Consider the following 13,842-nt stretch of genomic DNA (forward strand, 5'->3'; position numbering starts at 1 on the left):
GAGACAATAGTGCCTATTGTGGAGAAGTGACTAAACTATGTGGGGAGGTTAGAGGAAGATAAGAATTATTTTAACAAGGTCTGTTTGTATAGAATTCTCTTGATTGCAACTTCTTATCCTTAGTGATGAGAATGTTGCTTTCCTTCTGGCATAGGGAGGACAACTTTCTTATGGGAATTTTATCTCACTTTTAAGAAAAGGAAGGAAGGTCAGTGTTTTTCTTGTATACGCTGCCTTAAGTCAAAATAGTATACCAGAGCAACATATTTTGGGGTGGTATGTTCTGAACTCTTTAATATACATGACTTATTTAATTGAATGATCTATACAAACCAATTAAATATTTTGCCTATTTTATTGTAATCTAACAATCTCAGATCATCGGGGGCAAGCACAACTGTGTTTAAAATTCAGTTCTGTTACTTACTAGCTATTTGGGCATGTTGTTTTAACCTTTTAGTAGAGAAAATAAACATCTATAAAATGAACATTATAATAGTACTTTCTTCATAGGGCTGTTCTGAGGATTGCAGGAATAATATGACTAGCATGTACAATACACACGAGAGAGAAGACTAGCTGTTTTTCCTAAATTTGTTCTTCTACAGTGTAGGCTTGTTTCTGATAAGTGACTGTCCTGTCAGAGACTGTATTTCCTAACTTTCCTTGTACGGCCATGTCAGTGGGTTTATTGGAAAGGCTATCTCTCTTTCACTGAATTGCTCTTGTACCTTTATCAAAAATCAGCAGGGCATATTCATTTTTGGTTTTCTCTTCTGCTCCATTGATCTATGTGTGTGCCACTCTGCCAGTACTACACAGTCTTGATTACTATAGCTACCTAATATGTCAGGAAATTGGGTAGATTGACTTTTCCTACCTTTTTTTGGAAATTGTTTGTTATTCTAGTTCCTTTATTTTTCCTTGTAATATTAAAATAATCTTGTCTAGGGAGTTCCCTGGTGACCTGGTGGTTAGGATTCTGGGCTTTCACTGCAGGGGCCTGGGTTCAGTTCAGGGTCGGGGAACTGAGATCCCACAAGCCATGCAGCACGGCCAAAAAAAAAGAAAAAAGAAAATCTTGTCTGTATTTACAAAATATCTTGCTGGGATTTTGATAGGAATTGTGCCAAACCCATTTATCAATTTGAGGACAACTGACATCTGTACTATGTTAATTTCCAAATGATAGACACTATATGACTCTCCATTTATTAAGGTCTTCCATCCAGCATTTTGTAGTTTTCATATACAAGTCCTGTGCAAGTTCTGTCAGATTAACACCTAGTAATTTTTTTCTTTTTGAGCTATTTATAAATGGTATTATACTTTTAATTTCAGTGTCCACTTATTTATTTCTAATATAGAGATAATTAATTGATTGTTGTATGTTTATCTTACGTCCTGCAACCTTGCTGAAATCTGTCATTAGTTCTAGAATATTTTTTGTAGTTTATTTTCTTTTTTTAGATAATTATGTCATATGCAAATGAAGAGATTTATATTTCTTCCATTCTGATCTGCTTGCCCCTTCCCTTCCCATTTTCCTTTCCCTTTCCTTCCCCTCTCCCCTCCCACCTCCTCCCCTTTCCTCCCTTCCCTTCCTCTCACCTTCTCTTCTTCTTGCCTTATTGCAGGAGCTTGAACTTCCAGCACTGTATTAAATAAGAGCAATGAGAATGGACATTCTTGTCTTTCATTGTTAGGCATAATGTTAGCTGTAGTGGTTTTATTGTTGTTTTGTTTTTGTTTTTGTAGATGCTCTTTATGAAGTTCAGGAAGTACCCATCTATTCTAGTTTTCTTCTAAGAGTTTTGATCATGAATGGGTGTTGAATTTTTTTGAATGTTTTTTATGCATCAATTGATATGATTATGTGATTTTTCTTCCTTAGCCTTTTAATATAGCAGATAACATTGGTATATATATATTTTTAACAACACTTGTTGTCCAAAAGAACTATAGTTCTTTTTATATATTGCTGGGTTCTATTTGCTAATATTTTGTTAAGGACTTTGCATCTGTATTCATGAGGGTTATCGATGTGTGTTTTATTTTTGTACTCTGATTTTGATATTAAGGTAATACTAGTTTTATAAAATGAATTGGAATTATCCAATTTATATAAATTTATATTGCACTTTTTAAACCTAACATTGTATTTTGAATTTTTTCTGCACAATTAGATAATCTATGAAAACATAATTTTAAAGTCTGAATAATAGTCAGTTATAGGAATATACTTTTCTTTATCTTTTTCTTGTTTTATTATTTATAATTAAAATTTTTATTATTAATAATTCTGCAGTTAACATTTTCCTGTATAAATCCTTGTGAACACCTAAGTTATCCTTAGAATAATTTCAAGAAATTCTTACATCAAATAAAAACATTTTAAAGTTTTTAGTAAATCCCAATTTATCCTCCAGAAAGAGGATAACAATTAAATATTTCCACAGCTGCATGTCTATGAGAATACCTGCTACATTATATTTTTTTGAAAAATAAATTTATTTATTTATTTATTTTTGGCTGCATTGGGTCTTCATTGCTGTGCATGGGCTTTCTCTAGTTGCAGCGAGCGGGGGCTACTCTTTGTTGCAGTGCACGGCGTCTCATTGTGGTGGCTTCTCTTGTTGTGGAGCAGGGGCTCTAGGTGCCCAGGCTTCAGTAGTTGTGGCACGCAGTCTCAGTAGTTGTGGCTTGTGGGCTCCAGAGCGCAGGCTCAGTAGTTGTGGTACATGGGCTTAGTTGCTCCGCGGCATGTGGGATCTTCCCGGACCAGGGCTTGAACCCATGTCCCCTGCATTGGCAGGCAGATTCTCAACCACTGGACCAAGTCCCTATTTCAAAAATCTGATGTAATACATAATATAAAGTGTTATCTTGTCATTTTTCCCCTGGGAGGGGTTTTTACAGGCAAACTTTCTGTTTCAAATTCTGCTTAAAGTTTTACATATTCCTTATGAATCTACAGAAATTGTTTCACTGATGCACACGCTCATCTAAGATAGGGCTCGAGCGCTCTACAAAGTGCACCTCAAATATTTCTAGGGGTTCGTAGTGGGAGAGAGAGGCCTTGTTTTGTCAAGTGCTGTGTAAGGATCCCCTTCTTCCTTCTTTTCTTGCTCTGCTTCCCCTAACTTGTATCGCAATGTTTGCCAGGCACTGCTGGCTTAGACAACAGTGGCTTTCCTTCTCCTGAGAACCGGTGGGTTTGCCAGGCCCTGTTGTGCCTGTAGCTGGGTATTGCCCTGACCCTGTTATCTGCTTCTCATCAGTCATTGAGGCTATCTCATTTGGTGTGACCTGGGCACTAGCATTAGCCTCCTTGCGGTGTACCGGTTACACAATATTCTCTTTGAAACGAGACATATAAAATGCTTGCATTTTAACAGTACGGCTAAAAATTAAATTCGTGCTCATTCTATAAGCAAAGCTATGCATCCTAACTCAGGCTATTCTTGGCCCTAGTACTACTCTACTGCTGCTGTCATTAGCTAATAGTGCTGTTGTATGCCCCTGGCTGTTCTAAGAATTTTACATATACAGACACATTACATCCTCATAAAACCTCTATGAGGTAGGCATTACCATCTTTTATAGACAAGGAAAGAAACTGAGACCATAGAGAGGTTAGGCTGAGATAGGCAAAGGAGAAGTCTCTTCAGACTGGATTATTTACCAGCCCTTACATCTGTGGCCTGGAGAGTAAATTGACACACTTGGTCCCTGGCCAAATATCTCATATGTAGTCATTGTTGATGGTCTTCCTCTCTGTGCCACACTGTGGGAGGTTTTACTCCTCTTTGGCAGCTGCAAAGAAAGAGAGAACAACTCGTTTTCAACTCAAGGTTATTATGAGCAATATAATCCTATTTCAACTCATAAGGGCTGCCTTTCAGTCTAAGTGGCCTTCTTTGCAGGGATGACGATAGGTAACAGAGCCAAATCAAGGCAGATCTGTTAACATTGATTCATTTACCCTGACCAGATACAGGTCAGAGGGAGAAAAAAATGGATTCTCAAAAATATATACTGTACTTCAATTTATGTATTTATTTAAAACTGGAAAAAAATCCATTTTTATTTCCATTTTAAATTCAAGCCAGATTTTCACAGTAACTCTTGGGAGAAGCTTTTCCCAATCCTCAAGACTCTAATAATGTGGCTGCATTCATACCTAAAAAAGCCTTAGACATTATATTAGCACCTCATTATACCTGCTTGGGTGACCCAGGGTACCTTATGTGGTACCTGTGCATCCATCCTGGAGCATATAAGCCTGGTGCCCATTTGTTTTCTTCCAAGTGGTGCAAGCCATGTTATATTATGAAAACCTTTACTGTCCTTTTTATCTTATTGATACCAGTGAGTGTTAAAGTGCCTGTTTCATTCGATTGCCTTGCAATTTTGTTTCCATTATTTGGTGCAAGTCTATTTTTATTTAAACTGTTAAGTCTGCTATTTCTAAAAATACTGTTTGAACTTCAATGTACCTGAATATTTTATTGTCAGTTACTTTTCTTCCACTCTCCAACCATGATCACTTTATGAACTTTATAGACAGAAAGAGGGATCTTCTAATCCCAGTTTTTGATCATTTGGCTATTCATAGGATTTTTTTCTGGGATATTTGCTGATTGTAATTCTTTTGTCAGAATCAACACCCATAAGAATACCACAGCTTTCAAAATGTACTGTTTCTTCTTTCTCCACCCTTTCTCCTACAACCTTTCTTTCTCGGGGTACAGTGTGTCACCTCCTATATAAAAAATCCTACATAAAAATGGGGGCTTAATGAGGACACTGTTGGTACAACTGGTTGAAACCCAACTTGAATTCCCTGTTTGTCTCATTTTAGGGCTGGAAGAAGAATAGGGGTCGAGCTAGGCTTAGGGAGACTTGTTCAACATCCTTGTTCTCTATGGCTTTCATATGTGCTTCTCTTGACTATCAATTTCATGCTTGCAGATTAGCTTTTAACAGCACCTTGAGAGAGAGATTGGGTTTCCAGCAATGCAAGACTCATATACTTAGAAACACACTGGAAAGAACTTTTTTTTCCCCCCTGTTCTAGCTAAAAAAAATTCCAGGGAAGGACTCTGATTGGCTTGTGCCAATTCTAGGCCAATTCCTGGGTGAATTATTTTGCCCAGGGAGCAGAGTGCTATGATTGACCTTGTTTAGGTCTGGTGTCCACCTTTTGACCATTGGCTGAGGCCCATGGTTATAGGGTCACGTAAGAAGATGGCAACTCCCTTTCCAGTCAAATGGTTTAGTTTTCCTAAAAGAGAATGAGGGCTCCTAATTCCAGGAGAAGCAAGAGGTTTTAGAAAGACAAAGTAATAGATGTCTGATATTGATGATTGGATACAGGGTGGCCACTTATTAAAAAGGCTTTAGAACAATTCAGGTAAAAGGTATCAGGATATGAACTGAGTATGTGAAAGAGTAGAGATGGAGAGGTGATTTGACACTCGAAACATTTAGGTAGCATTCATGGAGTTCTAAGCAAACTATTAAAAAACAAATTAACTATGCAAACACCAGCCAAATAAAATAAGCCATCTGCTTTGTTTGACCCTTTTGAACATGTTTGCTGTGGGGCATGCAATTTTACTTTTTCTTTTGCTACTTCATTTACATAGTTATTGTCATTTGTTCAGTCAGCTGAACATTTTCTGTCTAGAACAAAGTAAAGGATTATGGTTATTGACACTTTGTCATTTCAAGCTGTTAAACACAGAACAGGTTTCTTAAATGCCTCTCTGTCCTGCCTCTGCACATAACCAACTGAATATAAAAAAAGCAGTATCCTTGACTCAGGTCTGACCGTTCTTGGCACAATGTCAGTGCTGCTTGGACTATAACTTTTATTGGTTTATTTGTGAATAGAATTATTCTGTTCAAATGTTACATCCCACAAGTCATAGTTTAATATGATTATAGATTTAGAATAGATATAGATTGTACATTTCTCTTTGTGTTAGTTAATGCATAGAGCTAGATACTACTTTCATATTTAGATCAGGATTCTTTTTTTTTTTTTAGATCAGGATTCTTATGTAATCGTGTAAAATATTTTCTTTATTATAATAAATAAGACCTCTTTTAGGCATCCTTGAGATCAAATCTCATAAGTACTAAGAATTTATTTGCCTTTTAAAATATGTTGACATTTGGACTGATGGTGCAGAAGCAACGGTGGGTAAAACTGCTGGTGTCTTAGAACAAAGCAGGATAGTGGCAGCAGACTGTTTTCAACCAGCAGATGTTTTTAACCATCTTGCATTTGCAGAAAAAAAGCCACTTTCACTTAAGAGTGTCCTTGATGAAACAATAACAATTATTAATTTTATTAATTTTTTACCCTCAAGTCAAAATATTTTTAATATTCTGTGTGAAGAAGTGGGAAGTATACATGAAGCACTTTTGATACATACTGAAATATAATGCTATCTTTAGGAAAAGCACATGTACAGTTGTTTGAGTTGTGAGCTGAACGAAATGTCTTTTTCATAGAATACCATTTTTACTTGAAAGAATGACTCACAAACTATGGTCATTCAGATATGGATATTTGGCTGGCATTTTCTTTAAAATAAGCCTATCGTTTAAAAGAAAGGACAACTGACAGTAGTTGTTGCCCAAGAAAAAAATCCAAAAGAAGATAAAGTTACAAATAAAAATTAGAGTTAGGAACTTGGAAAACTGTATGCACCACCTTGAACTCAACAGCTTTCCAATACTTAGATTATTCTGATGAAGTTGGTGGTATTTAACAAATGGGATTTTTTTTTTCTTTTGATGTGGTATAATAGAGAGTCAGCATTTGGAAGATCTGCATAACTCAGTGAACTAATATTTTCCAAATGATCAATGTGTATGATATTATAAAATCATGCATGGATAAAAGATTTATACAAGGGCTTCCTTGGTGGTGCAGTGGTTGAGAGTCCACCTGCCGATGCAGGAGACACGGGTTCGTGCCCCGGTCCGGGAGGATCCCACGTGCCGTGGAGCAGCTGGGCCCGTGAGCCATGGCTGCTGGGCCTGCGCGTCCAGAGCCTGTGCTCCGCAACGGGAGAGGTCACAACAGTGAGAGGCCTGCGTACCGCAAAAAAAAAAAAAAAAAAAAAAAAGGTTTATACAAAGTACAAGATTGAGCAGTGGATTTTAATGCAACAGGGTTAAAAAAAAGGTCGTTGGTAGAAGTTTGAAATTATATGTTGCAGTGAGCTTTTAAGAAACTACCACTTGTCAAGTGAAGAAGAATATATACAATTATATTAAAGGCTATTAAAATACTACACCATTTTCCAACTAAATATACTTTAAGCAAACAACACATAACAGCAGGTTGAAAGTTGAATGCAGCTGCTTTTCATTAAATTAGACATTAGAGATTTTTAAAAATGTAAAACAATATCTCTCTTCTCTGATTTTTTTATTGTTTTGGAAAATAGTCATTTTTCTCATAAAAATTGTATTTATGTTAAAATGTAAATATTTTTTGTTATATTTAAGTTAATATTTTAAAAATTGCTGTGTAATACAACAAATATTTATCAATATAACCTATTTACATAAAAGTATTTTAGAGTCTTTAATAATTTCTAAGAGCTAAGGGGTCCATGAGACCAAAATGTTTTGGGAACTTCTGGCCTATAGGGTAAAATTCAAACCTCCGTCTGTGGTCCAAAAGTCCTTCTATCAGTGGCTTCTACCACCTCTCCTATGATCTCTTCTGTCTCATTTCCCCTCATCAAAAGAACCATGTTGTTTTACCTCTCTGTACCTTTGCTCAGTGCTCTTTTTGCCATGAATATCCGTTTTCTTTTAGCTCTCTGTCTAAAGTACTGTCTCCCAATGCCTCTTGGGACATTTATCTGTGTAATACTGTTTGCCATAAATTCTACTTTATTTGAAATTAATATAATCATTACAACTTTCTCATACTTATTGTTTGCATGGTATATATTTTTCCATCCATTTACTTTCAGCCTACCTGTGTCTTCATATTTAAACTTGCTTTCTTATAGATATCATATAATTGGATCTTGTTTTATTAATCCGTCTAAAATCTTGGCCTTTACTGATCTCATTTATGAGGGCTCCAGCCTCATGACTTGAGCACCTTCCAAAGGCCCCACCTCCTAATACCATCATATTGGGCTACATATGAAGTTGGTTGGCACACAAAAATTTAAATCATAGCAAGGGGAAAAAGGAGGCAAGCCTTTAACCTGCTACGATTGCGGGTAAATGAAGATTAAATTCTAAGTAAGAGAGATTGTGGTGGGGTAACTGAGACTGAGGGCATAAAGGTAACTGTTCAAAATACTTCAGGGCTTCAGAAGACACTGAGGAAAGACTTAGAAGGTGGACTGATGGTGAGGGTGAGAGGAAAAATGGACCAAGTAGAAAGGAATAAATATATGGGAAAAGATATGAAAAAAGATTGCATATTGGAGGAGGGTGACTCTATCCAGAGCTGGAATTGAAGCTTACATCAAGGAACCAACCTTTTTCTTTCCTTTTTAAAAGGCTACCTATATCATGAGTATAATCACCTATATGTTTTTCTAATCAATTGCCTTTATTTCTTTTACATTTACCTTGAATTCATTAGGATTAATGTTTGTATGTGGCATGAGGCCAGTATGAACTTTTTCTCTCAAACTGTTAAACCAAAAAATTAAAATTTTTTTCCCTTCTCTAATTTTAATTACTCCTTTACAATTTTCTGGTATTTTCTAATTGTGCTCTGAAGAGCTTTAGAGTTTCTCAGACTTGGATCAGTCAGAGAGCTGTGACTGTTTTTTCCTTTGGTTATTTCTTTTATTAACTTTGTAATTCAGTGAACAGTATTTGTTAACTACCTACTACATGCTAGACACTTTGCTAGTGTCACTGGAGATAAAATGAGTCCTAAAATAAGCACGGCCCTTGCCTCAGGGGGTTATATTGTCTAGTGAGTTTTACATATCAGGCTTTCATATACACGTTCCTGTTTTTCTATTGAAACTTGCAGAAAGACAGTGAGATTTGGAGACCCACTAATTTTGTAACGTTGAGCATGTTATTTGTCTTCTCCAAATCTTCATATATTCTCACCTTATGGTGGGATGGTAGCCCCTGTTTTAGTGTATTGCTTTAAGGATTAAGTGGAATAACTTCATATGAAAGGGCTCAGCCCCCAATAATTAATTTACTTTCTTCTTTCCTAACTTTTGTCTATACTTTTCCTATTGATAAAAGACCTGGAATTTTGGTTAACATTCCTGTGTCCTATGCCATCTGAGTGTTTGGTACAGATTACTAATAGGTTATCTAACTTCTCTTTCCTAACACTCTGTTGATATGACTTTCTTTAATATCATCATACCATCTTGCTTAAGCCAAAGGATTTATCTTAGTTCCAAGGTGCTTAATCTCCTTTAATTCTTAACTATCCCTGTACTCTAAGAATTTCCTCCTTCTTTTGATACTAGTGTAATATTTTCCTTCTTTATTCTTTTGCAAGTATCCTTTTACATGTCCCCAACTTTAGATATTTTCTCAAAACTCATTCCTCCCAACTCTTTTTTTGCTTTTGCCCTTCTTTTTGTCAAACAAGTAGTCATCTATTCTCATCACTTCAGCTCTAACCTTCTGTAGCCTCATTATATCTGTCTGTCTATTGGAATACAACCCCATATTACCAATGTAGTATAGGGAGTTTATTCATTCATTCCTTGATGATTTTTATTGCCGTTGGATATACTGTCTTCTCAAATGCTGATTAGCGTTCTGCTCTAAAATTCTGTTTCTATGTCCAGAATCATTCACTTTTTTCTTAATTTGGTTTCTTAGCTTGTTTTCTTCTTAAAAGTGCTATCATTCTTCTAGTTACTTAGACTCAAAACCTTTATTCCTTCATGTTCACACTCTATGTTCACTTGAGTCTTGTTACTTTAGTCTTGTTACTTTTTGTTTGGAAATATCTTATATTCATTACTTCTTTATTTCTCTACTACTGCCATCCAAGTCTAGTCAGCACAGTAGATGACTTCAACGGCGTTTGCTATTCTTTCTATCCTTTATTCTTTTCTTCAGACCAGCTTGCCCATTATTATTACATTAGTATTCTTCCTAAAATACTGTATTTATCCTGTATTCTCCTGTTCAACATTTTCAGTGATCCATTTCTTTTGGCAGTGTTTCTTTTTTTTGGCAGTGTTTCTTTTGAAGGAAAAATTTTCTCATGGATTCCCAGTGTTGACATTAAAATATCTTAATTATAATGTAACTTAAATATACAACTAAATATAAATGCTTGCACATAAAATTGTATAACTAAAACAGTTTACAAATTCATTACAAACAAAACTATAAAATGGATAAAATTTAAGTTAACATTAATGTGACAAAAGATGTTTGCTGAAATGTAATCAGTAAGCTCAACATGAATATGGTACTAAGTGCTCTGAGTTTGGCACAGGCCTATTCTACTCTTTTATTTTTTTAATTAATTAATTAATTAGTTAGGTTGCACTGGGTCTTAGTTGCAGCAGGTGGGCTCCTTAGTTGCGGCATGCAAACTCTTAGTTGCAGCATGCGTGTGGGATCTGGTTCCCTGACCAGGGATCGAACCCGGGCCCCCTGCATTGGGAGCTTGAAGTCTTAACCACTGCACCACTGGGCCTATTCTACTCTTGAAACTTCTGAGAAACCTTTGTTTCTACAGCATATTATGGTATCATTTGGCCTTCACTTGGTACAAACATCATTTAAGAAATAGATCTGTCCTTGTCTTTTTTTTCTTTTTTTCATCAGCCAGCTACAATTAAAATAGCCTGTTTGGCAGCAGTAAGATAGTAAATAAAAATGCACATTCGGGCACTGATACTACTTGTTTTTTGGGGGTTATTAGGTGAACATCAAGATGATCCAGAATATGGAGTGTGTGTGTGTGTGTGTGTGTGTGTGTGTGTATGAGAGAGAGAGAGAGAGAGAGAGAATTTTAGTTCACTTGAAAAAAAGAAACTTAGGAGATTTTTATAGAAGACTAATGGAATCTAAAAAATCAGTTCTAGACCTCCAGAGTCTACAAACACCATTATAAATGTTGCTATTCGTGGGATAAAGACCAAATTCCTCATGTTGCTATCTAAGGCCTTTATCAATTTGGATTAAATCTCTTTTCCTTTTTTATCTTTTTCTTTTTTGACTTCTTACTATTCTGTACACATATTCACATTTTTCCCAGAATTATGCCTTGTCTCTTTTTATACCTCTGTCCCTATATAATGCCATCTACCTATAGCCTTTAAGGGCCAGTTCATGCTCTCATATCCCCTTGAAGCTTCTGTTCCCCTCTTCAGTTATAATTTGATATTTCTCCTTCTTTGAACTGCTCCTGTGAACTCCTTCTGTATCTGGTACTTGAACATTTCATTTTTTTTGGTAATATTACTTTAATTGTTTGATTTTCATATTCTTTACATCACTAGCCCTCAGGGTCCTTACAGGCAATAGTAACTTAAAAGTTTTTTGCATAATCTTCAAGATCATTGTTGGTATTCCTGAAGCACTTTACTAAGTGAATCAAATGGGATTACAGTATTAGGGGTTTATTAGTTTCCCTCAGAAATATGTGATTCCTTCCTATAGAATGTAAGCAAAGCAATTTGATATAGAAAATTTGCATTTCTCTAAAACTAAATGCCTTAGAAATTTTATATTTTTTGCACTCATTTGTTCTGTATTTTCAGGACTGCTGGGAAAGATTCTGATGGCTATCCGAGATGCAGGTTTTGAAATTTCAGCTATGCAGATGGTAGGTAGTTTGCAATGGGTCATAACTTACTGAGGAACTGTGTTTTTTTTTGAAGTATGCTTGAAAATTTTTTACACTGAATTTTCTCTGTGTACTTGTGAACTCAATGCATTAAAAATAAAAAGATATATTTGTTGAACTTGATAACCTTACAGTAAAAAATATTTTTGAACTGACTTTACCTATATAATCTCTCACTAAGAGAACTAATATTCTAATGGTACATCTAATTTAAGCTTATAAAGCAGGTTTATGTAATTCCTGGAACTTCAGTTGCAAAATAAATGCAGACTGAAACAATACATTTAGTTCCTCCAAACAAAATATAGAATTAAGCTAAGTAGTTATAATGAATTTTCTGTTGTCTGGATTTGTGACTAAGAAGAGAGTCAATTCAGATTTTTCCCAGGACCTTTGCTGGTTTCTGGAGTTTCCCTCAGGATCTTCTTTGGAGTTAGCACATTTCAGCCCCTCTCTTGGCAGTCATACCACTGGATCTCCGGAGCCCACAATCATTCAAAATTGCCCTGCTGGCACATTTCTAGGAAACCCTTCACTGAAGAAACAATATTAATTTCTATAGAGTCCTTCTATATCTTTGTGCTATACTTATCAGTGCATTTGATGATAAATTGGGCACAAATTACTATAGGAATCAAATAATTTACATTTTACAATTGTTTTTTGTTTTTGTTTCATTTTTCCTCTTTTTTTTGCATTAATGGGGATTTTTTTAATGATTCCATTTTATTTCCACTATCGATTTATTACTTATACCTCTAAAAATTTTTTTAGTGTTGTTTTAGGGTTTAAAATCATCTTTAATTAGTCTGTCTTTACATTTTACAATTTTTGAAGGGCAGAAAGTTTGCATTATTATGACAGTGAAATGCCAGTTTTGGAAAGAATTTTCTTACCAATATAATTTATTTGCTCTTTTTCTGAAAAGGAACTGCTTTTGATTTCTATGAAGTCTTAGGATCACCCAAAATCAGAGGTCAGGACACTAACTGAGGTTCTGCCTATTTTGTATCCCAGATTGGTGGGAACGTTAATAAGCTGAGAAAAGATCAGAAATATCATCTAGTTTACAGAGTTATCAGGCACAACTTGGAGACTGATGAGGAAGTTAATAATTGAAGAATCTTAGCCAGGACTATAATGAAATTGTTAGCCAAAACGTTCTCAAAGTATTAGCTTGATGATGTAGTCGCAGGGTTATAGGACCTAAGCCTCCTTAAGTAGTAATCCTTGTGGAAATTTTAGAATTAATCATTGATCTAACTCTAGGCCTACAACCTAGAATAGTGATTGTCCATAGTAGGTGCTCAGTGAAAAAAAATAATTAAAAAAAAAGAATCAATTGAACTTACGGGGGAGGCATGGTAGTTTAGTGGCAATCGTGTTGTGATTTTTGGAATCAGAAAGCTCTATTTCTGAATCATGTGTCTTCTGCTTTCTAGGTATGTGAACTTGGCCAGATTTTAAGCATTCTTATCTTCAGTTTTCTCAGCTAGGCAATGAGAATATTATTTGCCTCAATGGATTATTTCATGGAATAAATGAAATAACCCTACACAATACTTTGTAGAATTTCCAGTACAAGTTACTAAGTATTTAATAAATTATATTTTCTGTTATTATTTTATGGTATTAGTAATATAAGAATTTGTATGAATATCAAATAATATACTGAAATCAAACAAAATTCCCTCCCTGTAATAGTTATGTTGCCTATGAAAATAAATCTTCCTAGTTTGAACTGTTGTCTTGGTAGACAGAAACTTCTTAGTGATCTTCAATCCTGGCAACAATAAAGCAAAGTAGGGAGGAAAACAAAATTGGGAAATCTGAGGCTATTTTTTAAAAATTTAAGGTTCTGGTTCTTGAGATGGTAGAACTTAATGAAATTTTATTTCTAAGTTTGAATCCAGCCTGGATAAGAATGACTCATGTAGGTTTACCTTATTAGCATATTCTGACAATTCTTTTTGAAGAGGAGTGGGATTTCCAGATGA

The 13,842-nt window shown here is 35.2% G+C and overlaps 1 protein-coding gene across 4 annotated transcripts in view; it reads left to right on the forward strand.

Moving 5' to 3' along the window:
- Positions 1-13,842, forward strand: part of NME7 (NME/NM23 family member 7) — a 260,189-nt gene that overhangs the window by 95,565 nt on the left and 150,782 nt on the right. For all 4 annotated transcript variants that reach the window (XM_060296672.1, XM_070043985.1, XM_070043988.1 and 1 more), the window contains one exon: positions 11,760-11,824. In XM_060296672.1, coding sequence (XP_060152655.1) covers positions 11,760-11,824 — 65 coding nt within the window. The remainder of the gene's footprint in view (positions 1-11,759; positions 11,825-13,842) is intronic.

This window comes from Globicephala melas, chromosome 1 (genome assembly GCF_963455315.2).
Source record: "Globicephala melas chromosome 1, mGloMel1.2, whole genome shotgun sequence".
NCBI lineage: Eukaryota > Metazoa > Chordata > Mammalia > Artiodactyla > Delphinidae > Globicephala > Globicephala melas.